This window comes from Arvicanthis niloticus, chromosome 21 (assembly GCF_011762505.2).
Source record: "Arvicanthis niloticus isolate mArvNil1 chromosome 21, mArvNil1.pat.X, whole genome shotgun sequence".
Classification (NCBI taxonomy): Eukaryota; Metazoa; Chordata; class Mammalia; order Rodentia; family Muridae; genus Arvicanthis; species Arvicanthis niloticus.
Window position 1 is genome coordinate 23,106,651 of NC_047678.1, and position 24,722 is coordinate 23,131,372.

Consider the following 24,722-nt stretch of genomic DNA (forward strand, 5'->3'; position numbering starts at 1 on the left):
GCTGTGGGAACATGAGACCAGGCCCCTGGCTGTGCGGGGAAGGAAGGAAGTCGTTTAATTGACTACTGCTTTCCCTCTCTACAAGCTCAGCCCTTGCCTCATAAACATGCCTCATAAATGTTGTCTGACTTAGAGTAGTGAACACAAAGAACTGCTTTTGTAGGGACCAGAGGTGGGTGGTCAGAGGCAGTGCTGGGGTCTTGGATGGAACAGACAGAATATTTGTATCTGTTTTGGACATGGAGAAATTGAGTGGTATGTCAGAATGAACACGGAATTTCAAAGTTAACAGAAAGATTGGAGGAGATGGAATGGACCAGCCTTCAAAACCTCTGTAGAGTCTTGTGTGTGACATGTGGATGGCCTGAGTAGAAGTGAGCTTCAGAGTATAGGGGCTGATTTTACTCAGGACGTCTAGAGAGGGTCTTAGAGCTTTAGGATACTGACCCCACATGTAGGCCCAGTGCTCAGATGTAGAAAGTGGACATGAGCAAGAAGAGGATGCCTGAGGGCAAAGCCACATTGAGGGAGATGAGGGTGTGAGAGGCTATGTAGGTGAGGTTCCTCACACCGGGAACAAAACTGAGCACACCAGTGTTGACAGCTCAGGAGGGTTTGTGTGCAAATCCCTGGGGTTGACAGGAGGCTAATGACCACAAAGAAGTGCAGCTTGCCAGTGGGAGAGGTTGCTGAGGCCACTGGGCCCACAGTGAGCTGAGAGTCCCGAGCCAGTGTCACAGGCCTGTTGGGTCAGTCAGCACTTCTGCTCCTCATGTTGTGTGGGCCTCACTTTCTAAAGGCTGAAGCTTGGGAAAGTTGCTCATGTGTGCAGGTCACATGGCCTCTTGGCTCCAGATTCCATGCCTGCCTGCCTGTCTCTCTCTCTCTCTCTCTCTCTCTCTCTCTCTCTCTCTCTCTCTCTCTCTCCCTCTCCCTCCCTCCCTCCCTCCCTCCCTCCCTCCCTCCCTCCCTCCCTCCCTCCCTGCCTGCCTTGTGCTCCTGTACAGAGGTACTACACCATACCTTACAGTCAGTGTATCCTCTTGAGGTTTTAGTGCTGGAAAGCCCAGGGTACCTTAGTGATAGCTCTCTAGCACCTCTTGGTGGCAGCCATGGTGTTGTGATGAACTAAGAGATTGAATGCTTCCTCTCCAGGGTAACAGATTGTTGATTTTAGGTCAAAGGGTGGTCTCGTTCTAGATACCAAATGGACAGTAGTAGCCTTCAGGTTGAATTTCTATCTGGTTGAAAATTCCTAGCATGATTTCAGTTTTATTATTTTTATTTATTTATTTTTGAGACAGGGTTTCACTTTGTAGCCCAGGTTGATCTCAAACTTACTATATAAACCACACTGGCCTCAAACTCACAGAGATCCACCTACTGCTCACTGGTGACTGCTAGGATTAAAGGCCTGCTCTTTGGAATCTTTTTGATAGTGACTTTTTTTCCACCTGTGGATAGCTTTCATACTGCTTAGTAATGAACTCATTAGTGAAGTCCTTTTCTGTTGTCACAGGTATAATGTTTTATCTCTCTTCATTTTACAGGTTGAATATAAGCTGGGATTCCAAGTAGACAACTTTGTAGCTATGGGCATGCCCCAGGTCAATATTTCTGCTCAAGGGGAGGTCCCACGCACTTTATCAGGTGAGCCAAGAAAGATGGACTTAGCACTTAGTGTGCTGCTTTCAGCCGTCTGCATCCTATCCCTGCAAGGACAGTCCGCTGAGTGCCGGGCCCTTCCATATCAGTCATTAATCAAGAGAGTGCCTGCCCCACAGACATGCCTGGCCAGTCTGATGGAGGCAGCTCCTTAGTTGGAAATTCCAATCTCAGGTGACTCTCCTTTGTGTCAAGTTGATAAAACTAAGCAGTGCAGAAAAGCTCAACGATCCCGGGGGTGGGGAACAGAGGTTGGGGAAGTAGATGGGTGGTTATTATTATTATTGTCATCTTTATTATTTATTTATATTTAAAGAAAGGATGAGCTACATATAGCATGTTGTAAGGCTTTTCTTGGCAGTTTTATTCACCATTCTTATTGGTACAAGTTCAGCTAGGCTTTAAGACAGAGCTGGGGGCTGGTTACTTTTTGTGGGTCAGCAGGAGTTACAGAAATGTCTAAATCTCTAATCCACTACTCATAGATGGTGAAATATCTTTGAAATTTGAAAGGAATCCTAAACTAAAAGACAAAGTGTTCCTAGGTACACCTTTAGAAGCTAATCCTGTTTAGAAGGGCAGTGTTGTTTTTAATTCATAGCCAAGAACGTGTTAGCTTTGTTTAGAGGTTTATTATAATTTCCCCAGTAACATTGTCTTTATTTCCTAGGGTACTTCTTAGTGATTACTCTTTTTGAATGAGACAATTTTTAAATGTGGTTCCTAAATATACATATACATTTTCCATAGAGGATACTTTCAAACATGTCATACACCTGTCTGTTCATACTGTGGATATATTTGTTATTGGTGGTGTGTTAATGTATATATTTGGCCATCTGTAATGGCGTAGCTCTAAGCCCAACAGGAACTCTCCTGGCATTCAGTTCAGTGTGTCTTTGGTGTTCCCACATTTTGTTAGCCGAACAACAGGAAAGGCTTTCCCCGCCTTAGGAATATGATGACGACATGCTTTATTCTGTACATCCTCCTTGACATTTACATCCTTTACATTGCTGGGAGAAATATATAAATGCATTTGGTACTGCATAGTCTCTCCTTCTTTGGTGTAATTCTGTTACTGTTGCTGATGAGACTGGTAAGATCAGCAGAGTTTGTCTTATGATTCAGTAGCTTCAGTATGTTGAAAAGCAGAACATAGAAGACAAATTGGTAGATTAAAAAAAATCATAGGACAGGCTTGGAAGAACCTGTCCCTTCATCTGTGTCTTGCCTTCTCCTTCCGTCCTCCTCTGGATCTACAGTGAATGAAGTACAGACGTCCAGAGCCCTGGCGGAGGGGGTCTCTGAAGCTTCTGTCCAGTCCACTCATTAAGATGTGCTTGTCTATTTTATTTGAGCAGAAATAAGTGAAAATGTTGTATGGTATTGATTCTGATTTTTAGGACACTAAAGTACTTTCTCTTGTTTCTCTTTTAAACAGTGTTTCGGGTCGAGCTTTCTTGTACTGGCAAAGTAGACTCTGAAGTTATGATACTGATGCAGCTCAATCTGACAGTAAATTCTTCAAAAAATTTTACAGTTTTAAATTTTAAACGAAGGAAAATGTGCTACAAAAGTAAGGAATTTATTTAACAAAATGTGTATCATGTAGATAGAAGTAGAAGGCTGTTATCTGTATAGATATTTAATCAGGACCATGTCTTGATTATAGTTGTGAGAAAAGCAACGTATATCAGTGGATGAAACTCTGAGGTGAGCGCCACAGAGCGTAGAGTGGATCCCACTCAGCCTCTGACTCTCAGAGTTATGTGGGTGTTTCCGTCAGGAGTGGGAGTGGTGCCTGTGTGGGTGAAAGGTAAAGAAGGGAGACAAACCTCACAGGCACACAGACAGACACACAGGGACACAAAGCTGAGCATTTGCTTGATGGCCTTGCGCTGTGCAGGACCTTTGTGTTGGGGTCACATGGGCCTAGGTTGAACCATCTCTGCTGTTTTCAGGATGGGGGAAACGTGTACCTCTGTATGGCTGAGGTTCTTGTTTGTGAAATGTGGATGATGCTGTTTCAGAGAAGCTTTAAAGGGGATGAAACTTAGTCCAGAATTAGAAAGCCACATATGGCCACTTAATAATTAGGGTTTGAATTATTTATTACCCAGGAAATCACCATAGATACTATTGAGTTCTAGAACACCAAGGCTAAGTTTTGAAGTGTAAGATTTTTTTTTTAAGACTTAAATATTTTATGTATATGACTACACTGTAGCTGTCTTCAGATACACCAGAAGAGGGCATCAGATCCCAGTACAGATGGTTGTGAGCCACCATGTACTTGCTAGGAATTGAACTCAGGACCTTTGGAAGAGTAGTCAGTGCTCTTAACTACTGAGCCATCTTTCTAGCTCCAATTTTAAGATTCTTAAAGGTTGCCAGGCAGTGGTGGCGCACGCCTTTGATCCCAGCACTTGGGAGGCAGAGGCAGGCAGATTTCTGAGTTCGAGGCCAGTCTGGTCTACAGAGTGAGTTCCAGGATAGCCAGGACAACACAGAGGAACCCTGTCTCGTACCCGCCCCCCCCCAAAAAAAAAATAAAGATTCTTAAAGGTTATCTAATCTCCATGTAGTCCAGAGATAAAATTTCCAGAATTTACAAATACATAGAATTGTTTGCTGTTTAAGATAGAAACAAAACAAACTGTAAACTCAGTGAATGCTTCCCATGATCTATACACTTTGCATGCACTAAACCTGTGTATTCTTACACCAATTTCAGGTGGTATGTTTTCAAAAAGTCTGAGTGACCCGGAGGGAAGGATAGAGGATAGAGAGATGGATGGATGGATGGATGGATGGATGGATGGATGGATGGATGGTTGGATGGATGATGGATGGATGGATGGATGGATGGATGGATGGATGGATGATGGAGGGAGGAAGGGTGGGTTAATGCTAGGGTTAGACCAAAGGTGTGCTAGGAGAGTGCTTTACCATTGAAATATATCCAAAACTCTTATTTTAGAATTTTTATTTTGAAACAGGGTTTTGCTAAGTTACCCAAGCTGGTTTTGAACTCACTATGTAACCTAGTCAAGCCTTGAACTTGTGTTACTCCTGCCTCAGCTTCCAGGTAGCTGAGACTAAGGTGTGCACCACCATGCCTGACTTTTGGAAACCATCCCATTTTAGATTTAATGTATATCACCATCTTAATTTGGTGGTCATATTTTGTCCACTTAAATTGTGTGGTTTTTGTTCATGACTCTTACTTTAATGTGTGATTCTGTTGTGTTTATCTGATTTCTTAGCCTATAGCACTTAAAAAACTAAACTAGTAAGCATACCCGAGCTGTGTGGAATGTTAAGTAAGGGCTGTTACTCCCTAGGAGAAGCTTCTGTATCTCACAGGTGAGAATTATGGGTCAGGAAGTTTCGTTCGTTTAGGACTCTAGAGCCTGTCCACTCAGCTGGTTGTGCTGTGAGTTTCCATGACGACAGTATAAGTTTATGGGATTCCCCACACTCTTGACCACAGAAGCCTGTCTCATTGGGAATCTGATTGCACTGATGGTGAGACGGCAGTTCTAGTGATCATGCAAACAGCTGTGACTTAGCTCAAGCAGTGTTCAGAAAGTATGTTAGTATGTAAGGATTGCCACAGAAAGCAACTTCTAAAGTACTTTTTATTTCTCTTTTAATCTAGAACTTGAAGAAGTAAAAACTTCAGCCTTGGACAGAAACACTAGCAGAACTATTTGTAAGTGTCACTGTGTTAGCATTCTCCACCCTGACTGTGTGTAGCATGACTGTGTGAAGCCTAAAGCCTGGTCCAGTACCAGTGTCAGTATGCTGTTTGTATACAGATGGATACATAGACCAAATGAAGCTGTTAGGACCTTGAAGAGTTTGAGAAATTCAAAGTTAAACATACTTTATAGCAAGCTAACAAATACCTTTTAGAAGCAAGAATTTATATTGTGGTTTTTCTCAGGCAGGCCCAATAAAGGAAAGGATATTAAAAAGTATGTGTGAGACCTCCATTAGCAGAGTGTTTAAGTGTGGCCTAGGCCCAGCCCCTAACTGATTTTATCTATGTGAAAGTGAAAATTTATGTCCTTCCTTATTCTATGTTTTACTTTGATATAGTAAGATGACTTAGTTGGTAAAGTGCTTGCTATGCAAGCATAAAGACTTGTTGAGATTCCTAGCACCCATGTAAAAGGCAGGTGCTGTGGTATACTCCTGTAACGCTCCGCTGTGGGGGATGGAAGGTGGGAGGTGGTAGAGAGGCAGAGTCAGGCAGATCTCCAAAGTTTGCTACCAGCCAGCCTAGCCAGCTAGTGTACTCCAGGTACAGTGAGAGATCCTGTCTCAACAGGTAAGGTAGGAAGTGATAGAAGAAGATACGGAATGACAGCCTCTGGTCTATGCATACATGTGCACACGCATAAACACCTATACGTAGCTTGTGCTCACGCGCGCGCGCACGCGCACACACACACACACACACACACACACACACACACACACACAGGATGAGACAGACAGACAGATGAACACTCTGGTTCAGGTTGGCCTGGAGATCTGTATGTTGTTGAGAGTGACCTTGAGTTTCTGATTCTCCTATCTCTACCTCTGGAGTGGTGGGAATTGAACTGAGGGCCTCACACATGCTAGGCAAACACCTACTGAGCCACACTCCCAGCCCAGGTATATATTATTTAAACACACAGAGAAAAAAAAAATTGCTAGGCCAATTAGATTTAGTTGTTTACTTGTGGTATTGATTATATTATACACTATCAACAAGCTTCTTTTTTCTCTTATGAACACATTATGGTAGCATTAGCACCAAATGATCTTTATAGAAATAGATGATATTTTCAGGAGAAAGTTGCAAGTACACTGAAGGTCAGCATGCATTGGTGGACATTTATGTCTTCAGTAACTATCGCATGTGTCCTTCTATGCATTACTACTTCCAAGTTTGATGGATTAAGGGAGTTAGTGTTTTAAAGCACATTCTAAACATCACATCATTTTTCCCCTAAGTATTTCACTGTAGGTCACTTAAAAAGCCCCTGGTTACCCAACACACACACACACACACACACACACACACACACACACACTTTATCACATATAGCAAAATTGCAGTAAATCCTTAGTAACCTCTTCAATCTAGTCTGTGTTCAAATTTACCTAATTGTGCCAAACCATCTTTCTATAGTTTCCTTCCTGAAAATCAGGATCTAAATGGAGCCTATACATAGTGCGTTTTGTCTATCAGAGACACCATTTTATGTTCATCAGACACACCACTTCTTTATTAGCTGATCAAATTGTCTTTTTTGTCCCATAGAATTTGCCAAAGTATACACCTTCTTGTGTTATTTAACCTGCTTTTAAACTCTTCTTATAACTGGTATTTAATTTTTTTTCTATTCCTGTGGTGTTTCTTAAAATAATGCTAGCTGGGTATAATCATATTTAATCAATAGAACCTTTTTAAAAAAAAACCAAAGAAGCAAAATAATATTGATGAAAAGAACTGTGCAGTCTGCTCAGCAGGGTGACTATTAGGTGTGTGTAGCCTTGAGGCTGTAAATACACTAACATGGTATAAAGTAGAATACAGTGAAGTTATTCAGGTTGTTTTGCATACCACATAGCCAAAATAACAAGTGGCTACTGTGTTGGGCAGTACATTCCATCTCTCTGTTTCTGTAAATATGCTCTAGAACATTGCTTTCCTGAAGAACATCTGTGGGACAGCTCTGCTGTGTGTCTTGTGTACTGGGGTATTTTGTATATACTACTTTTGGGGGACTGTGGTTCTTATTAACTGGGAAATTTTAAAGTCTTTTTTTTAAAAAACTATAACAAAACCACCAAAATTTGTGTGTCGCACTGCGGGTATCTGGTTTTATCAAAGGATGAGTGTGATGAAATTCAGGCCTTCTTGTGAGGAACAGGGTACTTCCCCATGTTAGGTCACGAGCACTCCATCAGCTTTGTTTAAAAACCTAATGTGCTTCTTATTTTTGTTTCAGATGATCCTGTACATGCAGCTCCAACTACTTCCACGCGTGTGTTTTATATCAGTGTAGGGGTTTGTTGTGCAGTAATATTTCTTGTAGCAATAATATTAGCCGTTTTGCACCTTCATAGTATGAAAAGGATTGAACTGGATGACAGGTAGTGTACATGTTTTGGGAAACATGTTACTTGCATGTGCATGAGTGCCCTCCCATACCCACATGCATGCACACTGGGCAGGGGAGGAGGGAGAGCGGTGAAGCTCAAGCCAGAGAGGAAGTCAGATGCCTTGGTTATTACTACCTTTATGTTTTATCTTCATCTTCTGAAGTTGGTGGGATTATAACCTGGGGAGAAATAAAGGTCAGATACGGTTTTTATGTGCATTACCCTGATTCACCTCCAGTCCGATTGCCTTCTTGAAACTGCTCCTTCCTTCTACTTCCTCAGACACTCCCTCATCCCTCCCTTCATCCCTCCCTCCTGCCTTCTCTCCCGACTTCTCACTTCACTGTCTGCTGCACTTTAAGGTTTCTTGGACGATCCTAATGTATGGCAGAGTAGAGGCACTCTGGGGAGAGAATTACACTAAGTGTTGGGATTATAAAGATTAACGATACTCCTCACGGTATCAAGGTTCTTTGATGGCAACCTATAATTATAGTATAGAATTGATGATTGTGGTATGTATAATGTAGTGTGGGAATGCAGAAGGTGCTGGCATACCCTGGGTGAGTCACACGCATTATAGCCAGACTGCAGTGAGGGGTAAAGATGGAATGGCAGATATGTGTTCATAACCCACAATCCTTATCGACTAAAGGCATTGTATTTAGCTTTGAACTTTGAAGCCTTTCTACCTGTCTTGCTTATCCGTAGGTGCGACTTGTCAGGTGATTCCTTATCCCTCACTCTGCCCTTTCAGAGTTTTTGTTCATACTGGGGCCATGGGACTTTCCGCTAATCCAGACCCATTATTTATACTCCAGATCTATCACCGTCTTTTCCACAACTAAAATACAAGCTTTTTCCAGGCAGGGAGGAGAGAGCCTTCTCTCCTTAAACTCAGTCCTAACACTGTAAGGTAGAGCCATGATGTCAGCATTCCCTTTATAAAAGATCTGGGAGCTGGTTGGATCCAGTACTCATGACTTGGTCTCCACTCTGCTCCTTCCCTTCCTTGAACATGGTGGAGTGCACACAGGCGCTCTAACCTGCTTCTCTTGCTGTGATAAAATACTGACCAAAACCATTGTGGAGGCGGAACGGGTTCATCTCAGTTCACACTGTCAGGTCACAGTCTATCACTAAGGGAAGTCAAGGTAGGAACTGGAAGGCAGGAACCTGGAGCAGGAACCATGGGGCATGGCTGCCAACTGCATTGCTTCCTTATACACTGAAGTCCGCCTGCCTAGGGGTGAAGCTCATGGTAAGCTGGACCCTCTCACATCATCATTAACCAAAACATCTCATTTACATAGCCACAGGCCCATCTGATCTGGGCACTTCCTCAACTGAGACTCCTTCATATGACTCTAGGCTGTGTCAAGTTGACAGCTAGCTAATTAGGATAGTGCACGCTGTTTCAGGATGTTTGGTGTACAGTGTGATAATGGAGTTCATTGATTTTACAGAGGAAGAACTGGCATTTGGAAGCAGTTGAGGGGAGAAGAGTGGTAATAGACATTTTGTAAACAGTTATGAGAACTGACATAAATGACGAGACCTACTGAAGAGCAGGATGGTCAGAAGTCATACTTTACACTTTGTGCTTTTGGCTTTTTGAGGCAGGGCCTCATGTGGCCCAGGCTGGTCTTGAACTTTTGATTCTTCTGCTCCATCCCCTAACAGGCACATACTGTTATACTCAGCTCAGACATCTGTTCTGATGCCCATTGAGTTGAGTTTTCCTTGACTGCTGGTATGTGTGTTAAGGCCATGAGTTCACACAAGCCAAAATTGTGCTGTAACTTGTAGATTCCATGAAGCATGCGTGTCTTCCTGCTAAGTAGTGAGCACTCATGAGCAAACTCTCTAGGTTCCTAGATATTGTCTGAATAAAAGCAATTATATGATTGCTTGTTTTCAGGGCACAGCCTAGTAGTTAGGAGCTAGCCTCTGGGGCCAGGCCATGTGTATCTGATGTCCAGCTGTTGTGTTTCACAGCCTTCTCACCTGTGAAGCAGGGATTGCGGGCTTTAAAGAAAGGACGATAGAGAGGTGGTAGTAGATCTCAGCCGTATCCATGCAGTGAGTGCCGCCATGCCGATTTCATTCCCAGAGTCATGCAGTGGATAATCCTGGTTTCTTCTGGCTTCCCCATTCTCCTGGCAGTTGCTTATGACAAATCAGGCAAGCTAATGGTGGTGACCAGGTTCCTATGCAGTGTTCTGATAGCACTGGAGACACCTGCTGCTCCTCTATACTCTACATCTGCTGGTTGTGTAATCAAGACCCAGAGACAGATGTAAAGACAATGACTTGTGGGATTGTAACATTACACCAGTGCAAAGCTGGAGGGCTACGTTCTATCATTTCTGTATTGTAGTTACATAAAATGATTGCTGCCTGACAGGTTCTGTTCCCTGGGAGGCTTAGTGGGGAGGTCTGTGGTGCTGTGAACTCTTGGGAAGAGCCAGTGCTCTGTTACATAGAAAGTTTCTTTGGAGGCAGAGTGTAGTTGTCTGAGATGCTCTCAACAGGGACACATGGAATTCACACATGTGGCTTTCCCTTTCTCACAACACAGCAAATTGATCTGTAGTCCATTACACCAGGTCAGTCTGTCCTGAAGGGTCTGAGTATGTCTCCTGCAGAGATCGGTCTGTAGCTGCTCTCTCTGCGGTCTCCCCCTTAGTGACTGGAAAATCCATTCCTTGAGTATAGGAAGCTTAGATGTGTTACTTGGTAGTAGTTTTCTTTTTCTCTTCTACTTACTGTTTTCTAGCATCTCACTATCCTCACTATTAGAGTGGTGTGGGTTTTTTGTTTTTTGTTTTTTCTTTTTCATACTTGTTTTACCCTTACTGTTGTTAACAGACTGGCATACATAGTAATATGCAGAGTCTTAGAGTTTCTTTTTTCTTCTTCGAGACAGGGTTTCTCTGTATTCCTGACTGTCTTGGAATTTGTTCTGTAGACCAGGCTAGCTTTGAACTCAGATCAGCCTGCCTCTGGCTACTGAGTGATGGTACTAAAGGCGTGTGTGAAGAATGAATAGAAGCAGAAAAGTGAGTTACTACACTAAACAGTTCCCTTCTCATCACGTATCGGCAGCTGAAGTCAGAAGCAAGCGTTCTGCCTGGTTCATGCCTTCTTAGTCCTTGGGTATGGCTTCTTTCACCGAGTATTTAACCCACTGTGCTTTGGGCTCTCACGGGCCATTTGGGCTGGCTGTGCTGGGCACAGGCGTGGGTGTTGGAGAGGGTGGACTAAACAGTCCCCGTGGAGTTTGTGATCTGCCTTGATGAGACATTCAGCAAGAAGTCCCAACTGGAACAGAGGATGAGAAACTACGTTATATTCAGTGCTGTATCCTCATCAGCCAGAGCACCACCTGTCACGTGATAGACACCTGATAAATAGTTGTTGAGTAAATACATAGATGACTCACTAAAAATAGAGAGTAAGAATTTATTATTTTGAAGATTGTTGTTTAAATTCTTAGCTTATCCTAGATCTGGGTGCTTTCTCGCTTATGAAAATCAACTTTATTTAGACTAGTCATAAGCTATTAAATGTTAGTAAATATACATTTTAATCTGTTTCCTACCTCTTGTGGGTGTCAGGAGCTGTCTGACTGTCCGTGCTTTTCTTATAATAGTGTGTTTTGGTTCCAAAGAAAATTTCTTTCCCCACTGTTGCTTTGCTCATTTTTCATTTACCCAGAGTCTGTTAAGGAAATGAAAATCTGACATAAGTAGCCAGAAAGCTTGACTGCTCTTAATTATTTTTAGCTGACACAAGAGCACCACCTACTGTTTGTTCAGTTGTGGAAGTTTATTCATCCGTACACATTGTTGCTTGCAGGAAATATTTGAGTTTTTACATGTATCCTAAGTTTGAGCCTCACATCCTGTGAGGTAGGTTTTCTCACTCCACTTCTGTGGAGGAGTTCCTCATCTGTTCCCCTTTTGAGATGCAAACCAGACAACCCTCCTCTGCACTGAACACCAGACTTCTAACAAGTATGACTTTTAGTCACATCTTCACGAAGTACTCAGCAAAAACATGTACCCTGTAGGTCCTTATCATTCTAAGTTTGGAGACCATATACATAATATTCTTCATGGTAAAACAGTAGTACTTTATAGTGCGTGTCTGAGGGCCAAGCAGTACCCTCAGTGATGTACTTACACATCTTCCGTGTAACCCTGTAGCACTCCTGTTGGGAGGAGCTTTATGCTTCCTCTGTCCCAACAGAGTCGGAGGCTCCAGAACGATTGAACAGTTTGCCTAAGCCACACAGCTGGTGATGTCACACAGCTGGTGATGCCACACAGCTGGTGATGCCACACAGCTGGTGATGTCACACAGCTGGTGATGCCACACAGCTGGTGATGCCACACAGCTGGTGATGCCACACAGCTGGTGATGCCACACAGCTGGTGATGCCACACAGCTGGTGATGCCACACAGCTGGTGATGCCACACAGCTGGTGATGCCACACAGCTGGTGATGTCACACAGCTGGTGATGCCACACAGCTGGTGATGTCACACAGCTGGTGATGTCACACAGCTGGTGATGTCACACAGCTGGTGATGTGGGCAGTTATGATGTACAGGTTTATGTTCTCCGTTTGCTTACGACCAACTACAAATGTAAACTCACATAAATCACTATTTAATAACTTCCAGAACTCCGACCACATGATGGCCTGACAAATCTTTGTTAACGTTCTCTGAATTGAAAGTCCCTTCAGCAAAGTTGCTGGGAAACAAAGTTGACTGCAAGCTAACAGAAAGAAGTAATAATCTGAAATGTGAGCGTCTCCAGGGAAGGAAGGCATGCTGAGGGCACATTAAATGAACAGGCATTTCACATGGAGGTTGTGCTGTGCAAAGTGGCTTGTGTATATACATGCTCTCCGAATGTTTATTGGAGGACGCTCCATCTCAGTACTTTAGCTATAATAGTAGGTCATTCTAAATTGTGTTAGTGGTAAAAGGCTCCATAGAGCCTCCAGTACTCACTACTTGGATACTTTATGTCCTTACATTTGTCTTTGGGCTCTTGAAACTGGCAAAATACAAATACACATGTAAGTGTTCAGATTATATAGCAGTTGGTCACCAGTTTCGTTGTAATCACTGGGGTTTGAAACTACAGTGATAAGGTACAAAGAGCAGTCAGTCACAAGGTTGTTCATATGTAATAAACTTGGAGCCTCTGGGCACCTCTTGGGCACCACCACCTCTGTGGTTTCAGAAGTTCTGTCTGGCTTTCTGTTTTTACTCTTTGTGCTGAGTGTCTCTGCTTTACTTCCCCACAGCTACAAAATGAAAAGAATAGGCCAGTGAGATAGAAATGTACCCAAGGGACCTAGGACAAGGTTGCTACCTACTAAAAAGATAGAATATGCTTGGGAACTATTGACAGGATTTGAGCCCACCACCTAAAGGAGCGCCTCTTACGGAGTAATGTGATGTTTCAAGTTCTAGAGATTTCTGAGAACCATGAATTCTAAAAGTGGGGTTAGGGGAGGTGAAGAGTGGCCATGTGTATGATTAAACAGTGAGCCTGAGAAGATGCTGCTTCCCGCCATTGGGCGTGGCACACTGATTTAGTTTGTGACTGCTTCATCTGAGGTCCGTTTGATTTGGGCCATTGCTTAAATGAGCTTGTTTTTCTCCTTTTCTGAAAGCCAGTTCCACTGAACAACATGGGGTCTTTTCTAGAGAGCTGAGCCATAGTTCCCTGACATACTTTGCGTGAGGTTCAGGACTGTTCTCTGAGCACTTCTACCTGCACTTCTGAATAATTTTGCTCTGACGACATGCCCTCTGTTGTGACATCCCTCAGGAATTCAATATGGACCGCTGATAGAATTGCATGCATTTATTGTATTGTCAACTATCAACTTTTTAAAGCCACATGTATTTTATATTTATGGAAAAGAAATTTCTCACTGAGGCTCACTTATTAAGTATTTCTGTCTCCAAATTATTTGCAGCATCAGCGCCAGCAGTAGTTCCCAGGGGCTGTCTCAGCCATCCACCCAGACGACCCAGTATCTGAGAGCTGATACACCCAACAATGCAACTCCCATCACCAGTAAGAGTCAATTTAATTCTAAAGCTGTTTGCACAGCTGTATGGTCTCTGTCTGTGGTTAGAGTATTTGTGGAATTAATGTACAAGCATCTAACTTGTGTAAAAGTTGGTTTGATATTCGGTTTTTGTTTTTTAGATCATTGAATAAAAAAAATTGGGGTATTTAAAGTAAAAATAATTACTAGAGCTAGTTTTTGCTTTGGAGAGATTTCCATAGTTAATTTTATTAAAAGAGCTAATAAATCAATTGAATACAAATCTAAATTGAAGGTTTTCAGGTTAGTTATATGGAATAAGCTAATACTTTCCTGGGGTACATAGAGACTTCACATTGGTTGATTGAACATTGGAGATGGAACCCAGGGTCTCCAGCATGCCAGCTGTACTATGTCAGGAGCTGCCCACCAGTCCTTCACTGTCTTCTAATCCTAATAAAAATCTGGTTACCACTGATATGCTATATGCATGGAATTTTGTCTGTCTATGATTTTTTAAAACAGGGTTTCTCTGTGTAGTCCTGGCTGTCTTGGAACTCGCTCTGTAGACCAGGCTGGCCTCAAACTCAGAGATCTGTCTTCCTCTGCCTTCTAAGTGCTGGGATAAAAGTTGTGTATTATCACTGCCCAACTAAAATAATTCTTTTAAAAAAATATTTAACTGACAAGTTATATACAGTGCAATGTAAAATATGCATGTAACAATGTAGTCATTATTGGAATATAATTTAGATATAGTGGGGAATCAGTTAGCATGCCCCCAGCCATGATGAGAATAGACTAACCTTCTAAAACTGTAAGCAAGACCCTAATTAAATGTTTTCTTTTATAACAGTTGCCTTGGTAATGGTGCCTCTTTGTAGCAATAGAGTAATGACCAAGACAGGGAGGAAGACAGCCTTGATCTGATGTTATTACCAAGAGAATGTCAGGTCAAAGAATACTGCTAATGTCCTACAAAATCCTAAGTAATCAGCAGCCCTTCCAAGTCAAGACCTGACCTGTGGCTCTTTGGGCCTTTTTTTTTTTTTTTTTTTTTTTTTGCTCATGTTGTTACATCCTGATCTATAGGGTGTGTGTGTGTGTGGGGGGGGTGGCTTTCGAAACCTTAAGGTCTACCCCCATACCTCCAAGTGACACACTCCTTGTCCTTCTAATCTTTTCAAACACGGCAGCTCCCAGGAGACTCAGTATATACTGATAAGCCTATGGGGTTCATTTGTATTCAAACCACCACACTCTGAGTGCCCTGTGGTGGGTTTTCTAAACTGTTTCCAACAAAGAGGAATCAGACTTGTTAGGAGAAAATGCAGATTCCAGGTCTGGGTCAGGAAATGAACAGGACAAATCTGAGACATACGACTGAGCAACATATCCCACTTACCAAGGATGGAGCCACAGAGTATACAAGAGAATAGTGACTGCAGTGAATTGGAACAAAATGTGGGTAATAATCCATAAATGTATAACGTGTATAATTGCTCACATAATTATTAACTGGGACTCCGTCAACACCCTAGTATTCTGACAGCCGGCTGAATGAGCTGTACTGCAGGGTGGCTAGCTAGAGCTGGTTGCTCAGAGCAAGCATCTCTTTACAGAAGCAAGCATTTCATTTACAGCTAATAAATATGAAAAGAATGATATAGTTAGAAAAGAATACTTAGAATCCTAAATAAAATACCTTGTCTAGGAAAGATGATCATTGATGAAAACCCTAAGCACAAAGGAAATGGAGGCTTTACCATTAGCCAATCAGATCCTTCCCTGGACCCGCTGGTAAGTTAGATACACTTAGCAGCACAAAAAGTCCAGCAGCCAGATACTTTATACCTGTGGATATGGACTTCCACGTGATTAGCCTAGACTTAATCAGCGTTGGAGGACTTGCAGCTCTCATGTAATAAAAAGATAGAGGAAGAAGGTGAAGGCTACACCAGGAGCAAGGAGGGCAGTTCTGCGTCATTGATCTGTTTCCCTCGGTGGTAGTGGTGGTGGCAGGAAACAAGGTGCAACAAGAAACCTCAGAGAGGTCAATGCTGTGGTAGATAGAAAGGTCAGTGCTGCTCGGAAAAGGCAAACCTTTTAGTGTTGCCATTAGGGGCTGTCCTTACTTGTGGATATGACTTTATAAAAGAGATAATTCAGTGATTATATATGCTGAAAAAATTTTAAGGACGTTATTGAAAATAATTTACATATTAAAAATTTGTCATTAGTGTAGAATTTATTTATTTATTGTTATGCTATAAACAAAACACTGGAAAATTTTTTTTACCTTTACATGTATGAGCATTTTGCCTGCATGTGTATGTGACCATGTGCGTGAAGTCCCTGCAGAGGTCAGAAGAGGGCATTGGATCCTCTGGGACCAGTGTTTGTAAGCTGCCATATGGGTGCTGAGAATCTGACCTGGATCCTCTGTAAGAATATCAAGTGATCTTAAACACTTGAGTTTTCTCTCCATCCCCCATAAATTATTGTCTAAAAAACTCAATATAAATACAATTATTTTATGACTAAAAAAGGAAAGCCAGGTATGAATCCTAGCACTCAGGAGGCAGGGGCAAATAGCTCTCTGTGAATCTGAAGCCAGCCAGCTCTATGTAGTGAGTTCCAGGCCAACCAGGGATACATAGTGAGACCCTGTCTCAAACAAAACAAAAAAGTAATAACAACTGCAGGGATGGGGTGTAGTGGAATATACCTATAATCCCAATACGTGGGAAACTGAGGCAGGTGATGAGTTCTGAGCCAGTATGGGCTGTCTAGTTAGACTTTGTCTCAAAAAGAAAAGGGGGGGGGGGGGCGGACAGAAAAAAATACTTAAAAATATATTGACCAAGAGTTTTCCAACATAACACAACAGAACAGACCACAGATCCAGGACACTAAGAACGCTTGAGGTACATTTAAACGTACCACATAGCCATCTCATCACTGGGTTCAGATATGGCCAGACCGCATCTGTTATACAACTCTGTAGACTTCATAAAGTAGTCTGGCAGACACCGATGCTCATTGTTTTGACCCATTAATTTTTTTTTAATTAAGATGTCTCCTCCCTTCCCATCATCTAACCCTGTGTCCCTCTCCGTGCTTTCTTTCCATTATCTGTTAGAAGTTGGTAGAAATGCCATTTTAGGTTCTGTTTGCCAGCCCTTGTTCTTTTTATCCTAATTTTTTTTTCTTGGCGTGAAAACCCTAATTTATGGCTGCAAATTGTATTTTTGTTGTCATTGTATTGAGAACAGCTAGAAATTGAGTGAACTTAAAATTGAACCTCCGAATGGCATGATCAGGCTGGGCTGCAGGAGTACTAACAAGAGCAGTCAAAGTGACGAGGACATGTTTTATGAGAAGTGTTGCTTTTCAGACTTCTCCATATTTGAGTAGATCTTTTGTTACATGGTTTATTGAAAAATCATTTAGGAGGAAAAACTAAGTAAGAGAGGGATTAGAGTCTATAAGTCAAACCTTGTATCATGTGTCTCAGAGGCATTCCAAATGATAACAATAATAATAATTTTAACATATCTTGTTTTAGCATTTGGAAGTAGGAGAGTTGTGGGAGGCACAACAAATAAAAGAATTTATTTGTATTTTATTCACACTGATGTTTTGCCTGCCTATATGTCTCTTGTGAGGGTGTCTGGTTCTTGGACCTGGAGTAGACACTGTAATACAGACTGTAAGCTGCCATGTGGGATTTGAACCTGGGTCCTCTAGAAGAGTAGACAGTGCTCTTAACTGCAGAGCCACATCTCCAGCCCCTCTCTTTAACGTCTTGTCCTTCATCAGTAGCTTCCCTGGTCTGTGTATGTAGTTTGCTTTTATTTTGCTTCATCATTTATTGCTATGACTGAAGTTCTCAGGCTGTAGTGCCTAGGTGAGCCCAGTGCCGTAATAGGGTATTTATATTGCTTGGTCTGGCTTTGTTGGCTCCTCAGGTTATCCTACCTTGCGGATAGAGAAGAACGACTTGCGAAGTGTCACTCTTCTGGAAGCCAAAGCCAAGGTGAAGGATATCGCGATATCCAGGGAAAGGATAACACTGAAAGATGTACTTCAAGAAGGTATTTATCTTCTCTACGTTTTCAGTTTTGATTAAAAAGTTTTTTCGTTTCCCGTTTCTTTAGACTATACATTGTGTCCTAACAGCTTTGATGGACATCTTGATTTTGAAGTGTGATAAAACAGACAAGTATCTGTTACCTATAAGTGCATTTTATTCTTACTTCAAGTGATCAGTACCCAGCAGGTGTATTTAAAATATTTAAATTAGTTTATTCTCTCATGGGTTGTGGATGATCAAGTGTATGGATGGGCTTTGGAGTTAGACTCAGGATTTGTAGCCTGAATGACCTTAGAGAAATCACACAGTATCTCAGACTTTCTGTAGAATTCACACTGTGCTAGTCCTGATCACTCTGAGACTAGCCAGGAGGCAAGATGAGACAGTGCTTGTGGAAGACTTACCAGAATCTGTATTTGACATGTCCAGGACTATGTCTACCCCGGCTTGCAGGCCCTTGCTCTCTGTTTTGAGTTTTAGGTCTTGATCAAGGAGATGATGAAATCGGAGGACAGAAATTAACAATGAAATACTACACAACTCACAGTTAGATGGCAGATGCTTGTTTCCTCCGCTGTAATTCGTTCTAGAATGTGTTTTCCTGGTTCCTCACAGGACCGTTTTCCTGGAAGCTAGCCTCGGCTAAATGAGGAGCTAAGATGCCTTCTGAGCAAGCGGTGCTCAGTTGGCGAAGACGCTTATTTCTGGTCTGTTTTTCAGAGTAGGAATGCTACTCCTTCAGTTGTCCGTGTCCTAACTTGAATAACCTGTCTCAGATCTATCTGTAGTCTGAGGAGAATAACCAGGCCAGACAACATTTTCTACAGAGTTAATGGTTATGCTTCCAACTTCCTGTGTTTCCAAACAGGATGCTCATACTTTGAGGAAATTTGGAACTAGGTTTTCCTTGATGTTTTTGTTCTTTATTTTTTTTATTAGATATTCTCATCCCCTTCCCCCATTTCCCCTCCCTAGAACCCCCATCCCATCCCCCTCCTTCTTTTTTCTTTTATATCATTTTAATTACATGCAAGTATTAAGGTCAGTTCTAGGTTGAGGAACTAGCAATACAATAGATGCAAATAGTCAAGGAACAAGCAAGACAATAAACACAAATAGTCAAAGAACAAGCAAGGCATTAAGCAAAATTCTGTAAACACTCCCGTGATCACTCCTTGATGTTTTTTGAGCCATAATAGTTTTTTGTTTGTTTGATTGTTGATTTTGGTTTTTTTTTTTGTTTTGTTTTCTTAAGAACTTTAGCTTTCAGAAAAGAAAATGTGACTGGCTAATATTTTGAAAAGTGGTGAGGTTCACTGGAAATCTGACTAAGTGCAAATCAAACAGCAGTTACACGCCTCTTTTCATCTGTCAGATTGGATGGAATTAAAAGGAGATAGCTAGATATCCAGACAGGGTACAAGGGAATAAACTGTTATGCATGACCTGTGGCAAGGTAATCTGTGCATACACATGCTTTAGTGTGGGGTTCGCCCACAGTTACTTTTGCCTTTAAAGTCTGTGTTTGGAATATGGAAAGGGGACTAGGTATGGAGAAGAGGAGACAGGCGGAGAGGTGGAAGGAAGGACCAGATCTGTCCTGCTGGGCAGGGGTGGAAGGGAGAGGTCTATCCTGCTGGGCAGGGGTGAAAGGAGCTCCTTTGACAGAACAGAGACTTGGAAGTGTTTGGACAGCTCCAAGCAAAAATTCTCCAAACCCTTCTGCCTGCAGCACCCATGTCACTCAGACTCTGTGAGTCAGTGGGACCTTCTACACGGGCATCGGTAACTTGAGCACACACAGTGAATGATATTAAAGCCAAGGTGTGTGTGGTGTCCAAGCAAAGCTAAACTCTTTCAGGCATTTCTTCTAAATTATGAAAAGAAAGTAAAAAATGGTCTGTGAGAAAGAACAACATGCCAGTAATCTTTTTTTGAAGATCATCTCATTACCCTGCTTTGCCCCCTCAGGAGTGTCATGACTCTCTCTGCTGTACGAGCTCTTTAGGAGCACACGTGGCCCACAGGACCGGGGAGGTGGGTTACCTCGCCTGAGGCTGAGTGGTAGAAGCACAGAGGGTTTGCATTCCTCACTCTTTTTTCATTGATGTCTGCATCTGCAGAAAGAGAGGCTATTCTCTCCCTCTGTCGGTGCTTTGAGGCAACTACCAGAGAATCAGATGCCCCAACTGACACCTGTAACAGTTCTGCCTGACTGTGTTACTAGTTTATTTAGAGAAATTAAGGAAAATAATCTCAGATACTCAGTCTAGATATAAGATTTCTCAAAGCAACCTGCTTTGTAGGCTTGAATTGCTTTTAACAGCTTTGGTCCGGTTTACTCTGGAGCAAGAATTAACAGCAGCCATACCTGTCACAGTTTAGTCACAGTACTAGAAAGCTTTGTGATGTTGTGAAGATTATCATATGGCTTCATTAACTGTTCTTTTTCCTTTTAGGTACTTTTGGGCGGATTTTCCATGGGATTTTAGTAGATGAAAAAGATCCAAATAAAGAAAAGCAAACATTCGTAAAAACAGTTAAAGGTAGGTTTTTTTTTTTTTTTTTTTACATGCTGTTTCCATGATAGGTTTTTTTGTTTTTGTTTTTTGTTGTTTGTTTTTTTTTTTTGTCAATCACTCAAACTGGCAAAACTCTGTCCCCTGTCTCAGTGTGTGCCAGACCTTTTGAATTAGTCTATATTAGTGTGACTCACAGGCTAATTTTTGCAAATTAGGTTTTTCTCATCAGGTATAGAAAATAATTTTTTAACTTACTAAACATTTATTAGAAATGCTTCCAAGTGTAGTTAAATTGCATAATTGCATGTGCTTAATCTGGCTGTGTCTAACTTTGGATTTTTCCTATTAAAACTCTGTCATACCATCCTGAATCATACATAAGAAAACATTGTCATTAGTTTTCTTTTTAACACATTTATAAAGAAGATAATGAACTGTCCTCAGATCACAGTACCTTATATAGATATAATCACAGTACCTTATATAGATATACATTGTTTACCTTTCATTCTCTCCCCCTCCCCATCTCTTGCATGCTGTATAGTGTCCTAAGAAGTGCCTGTTTCCACAACCCTTACCTTGACTGCCACCCTCTACCCTCACCCATGTGGGTGAGCAGGTTTAAATGTACGTATGTGCATACATGCATACATGCAGAGATCCCAGGAGTCAACCTTAGGTTTCTTTAATCAAGTGCTAGCCACCTTTTTGTTTTTAAATTATTTTTATCTTATTTTATGTATATAAATGTTTTGCCTGTGTGTGTACATTTGTACCACCTGGGTGCCCCGGCCCCCTGGGAGGGTGTTAGATCCCCTGGAACAGATGGTTGTCAGCTACCATGTAGGTGCTGGAATTTGAACCCAAGTTCTCTGGAAAAGCAGCCAGTACTCCTAATCACTGGGCCATCTTTTCCCAAATTCATCTTGATCTTTGAGACAGGTCTCTCACTCTGGGACCCAGGGTTGTCCAGTTAGGCGAGGCAGACTAGTCAGTGAGCTCCAGAGATCGATCTGGGTCTGCCTTAACAGTGTGAGGGCTGTAAGCATGTGCCAGCATGCCTGGCTATTTTTCATGACCATTAGATTGGTTCCTCATGCTTGTAAGGCAAGTGCTTTACAGACAGTTCTTCTTTCCAATCTAGTAAGTACTCATTTTTGAAAAGAAATTAAGCACTTTGCAAAGATTGAGGGGAAATTACTTTTGAGTAGAAGATGTAAAATTTTTTTGAGATTTACAGTAACTGTTTCTAAATTTACTTAAAGGAATACACGGGAAAGATGGAGAGCATATATATATTATTTCTAAAAATTTGTTGCCTGTAATTTAACACAATTGTCCATTTAAAGCTTCTGAAAGCCTTAAGACCCTGCACATTCCTTCCCCTTGCTAAACAAATGGTTCGGCTTGCTATTTTGTTTTATGTTTGTTTGCCAACTCCCCTTAGCTCCCAAGACATTTACTATTTTCTTAGATGATAGTGGGCTTTCTGACTAATTTTGAAGTATAACTTACGTGACTCTTTTTTACATTTTACTCTTTATAAATATAAGGTTTGAGCCACAAGTGTAGCAAAAGAACTACTTTTTGTTTTCTCATTTTTCTTAAGGAAATATTTTAACGGCAGTATTTTTTGGATTTATAAATTCTCTCTGCATCCTAATGAATCCTGAATTCAATCCTGAGTTAGGGTTGAAAGGAAATAATACTGATAAGAAAGCACAGACCCTGCAGTCCTGAGATAAGCCTTCCCTTCTGTGCCGGAGCTGCCGTCACTGCTCCCTGCCTTGTGACTATTGTGTTCTCCTTAACTGGCGGGAAACAGGAGCAAGCACAGTGAGCCCTTAGCATGGCTCCAGTCATGGCTTCTGTGGGGCTGGGACATGCAGTGGTGCTTGTTTGCATAGGCCACATGACTGAGTTACTCCACGGTTATCTTTTAGAGTATTGATTCCCAGTTGATGTGTACTGCTGACAAACTTCCCTAACAGGCTTGTGTGCTTTATTTCATCTTATGCCTGCTGCACAGATAGTAGTTCTACAAAGAATAAGTTTTGGGTTTTTGGATTTGTTTTAGAGAATGTAGATTTATTTTTATGGGGGAAAATTGGAGCTTTTTTTTTTTTTTTAAAGTTTAATAATTTTGTTCAGAGAGATAATAGATATCCAGTGTCCGTTTCCAAAGACTGAAGTCAGATATGTTACCTGGATCAAAATCCATGAATTTAGAAGCTAGAAATAAAAGAGGGCCAGGCACAGTACTCTGTGCTTAGGAGGCAGAAGCAGAGGATCAGAAGTTAGAGATCGCCCTAGGCTACATACTAACACTTTGTTACAGTACAGAAAAGTGCAAAATATAAGATATCTTAGCCCTAAGGAGCCAGTATAAAGAGTAGGATACTGTTCTTCCCACGGTCAGTGAAAAACAGAGTCCCCAGGTATTTTTGATTTTTCAAGTAATTTTGGTTTTAAGACGTAATGTGCCTTATGGAACCTAACCAGATTTTGTCATCTGCTCCGGAGTTTCTGTGAAAGCTGACATCTTCAGCAAGGGTTTGTCTGCTGCCCTGTGGCTTTAGACTGCTTGTAACTTACAATGAAAATTGACCCTAGATAATGAAATGTTAGTGTAACAAATACAGTATTATTCATGGCAATGGCTTTTGTTTATTGTTTTGTTGTTTTGATTTATAGACCAAGCTTCTGAAGTTCAGGTGACGATGATGCTTACGGAGAGCTGCAAGCTGAGAGGTCTCCACCACAGGTGAGAGCGGGCACCACGCACAGTGCGACTCAGCACACTGACTTATTTTTTAAGAATGTTATTCTTGTTCAGATTTGAATTCTTTTGGAAATTCTTGACTCTTTTCCTTCTGAATATAAAGTCAATGCATGCTCATTGAGCACAGTGTGCAAACAGCAAAGGACGAAGACAGAGCACAGGGTGTAAGCTGTGAAAATGGTAAATGCGCACAACTAAGCTTTCTGAAATAGTCTGCACATAGTCTGCACCCGTCTCCCTTTAGCAAATACGACAGAATGGTGTATACATTAAACATAACTGCTGTGAGCACCAGGGCCAAAAATAACCAACCATCCTTGGATGCAGTGAGGTTAATGGTCTGCCATGTACTGCGAGTGTGCACTCGTGTGTGTGTGTGTGTGTGTGTGTGTGTGTGTGTGTGTGTGTCTACTTGAGATCTCTGTATCTAGAAATAGCCATCTATGTATTTGTCTGTAGAGATATTTTATAATAAATTAGGCATCTCAACACTTTAGTGTTTCCAGTATACTTTTAAAAAGGATGTTTTTACCTTAACAAAATAATGTATTTCTTTATGTAACAATTTAAAAAAACTGTTTCTAGGTTTTTTTTTTTCTTTTAAAGATTTATTTAGTTTATGTATATGAGCATGCTGTCCTTGACACACTAGAAAGAGAGGGCATGAGTTCCCATTACAGATGGTTGTGAGCCACCATGTGGGTGCTGGGAATTGAACTCAGGACCTCTGGAAGAGCAGTCAGTGCTCTTAACCACTGAGCCATCTCTCCAGCTCCTGTTTCTAGGTTTTTATGTTGGTAACTGTAAATCCCTGTCCCCATTTTAAAAGGCCACTTAGTTGTTTACTAAATGACTGTACCACATTTTATTTAATTTATCTCTTATGTATGCTCTTAAAATCATAGTATGATTTTACAAAGTGTGCCTATAGAAAGAGCCTTTAACAGCTTCTTCTAGACCAGGAATCATTGGGGACCACAGCATCAGCACCGTGGCAGAGTTTTGTTTGTTTGTTTCTTTGTTTGTTGACAGAGTTTCTATATAGCCCTGGCTTTCCTGGAGCTCACTATTTAGACTCCACTGTCTCTGCCACCCCCGTGCTGGGATTAAAGGTGTGTTCCACCAAGATGAGCTGATAGTCTGGGTTTGTTTGTTGGTTTGTTTGAAGCATCATATAGAGAGGTCTGGGAGGTGGTAATGTCTATGACTCAGAGTTGTAGAGGTGCAGACAAGTTGATATCTGGAACTCATTGGCCAGCCTAGCTGATTCTGTGCCTTCCAGGTCAGACAGAGACCAGTTCCAGTTAAGGCATATGATGTTGACCTCTGACCTCTATGCACATGCTCAAACATGTACATACTTATATACTCCTACATGCACATATTCCACACACAACTACTGTGTAG

The 24,722-nt window shown here is 41.6% G+C and overlaps 1 protein-coding gene across 2 annotated transcripts in view; it reads left to right on the forward strand.

Moving 5' to 3' along the window:
- Nucleotides 1-24,722, forward strand: part of Ryk (receptor like tyrosine kinase) — a 69,623-nt gene that overhangs the window by 29,416 nt on the left and 15,485 nt on the right. Inside the window, exons 3-10 of one of the 2 annotated variants that reach the window (XM_034484208.2) lie at nucleotides 1,551-1,650; nucleotides 3,110-3,244; nucleotides 5,330-5,383; nucleotides 7,680-7,824; nucleotides 13,841-13,941; nucleotides 17,878-18,012; nucleotides 20,471-20,557; nucleotides 23,228-23,297. In XM_034484208.2, coding sequence (XP_034340099.1) covers nucleotides 1,551-1,650; nucleotides 3,110-3,244; nucleotides 5,330-5,383; nucleotides 7,680-7,824; nucleotides 13,841-13,941; nucleotides 17,878-18,012; nucleotides 20,471-20,557; nucleotides 23,228-23,297 — 827 coding nt within the window. The remainder of the gene's footprint in view (nucleotides 1-1,550; nucleotides 1,651-3,109; nucleotides 3,245-5,329; nucleotides 5,384-7,679; nucleotides 7,825-13,840; nucleotides 13,942-17,877; nucleotides 18,013-20,470; nucleotides 20,558-23,227; nucleotides 23,298-24,722) is intronic. The other variant, XM_034484209.2, reaches the window with a different exon arrangement.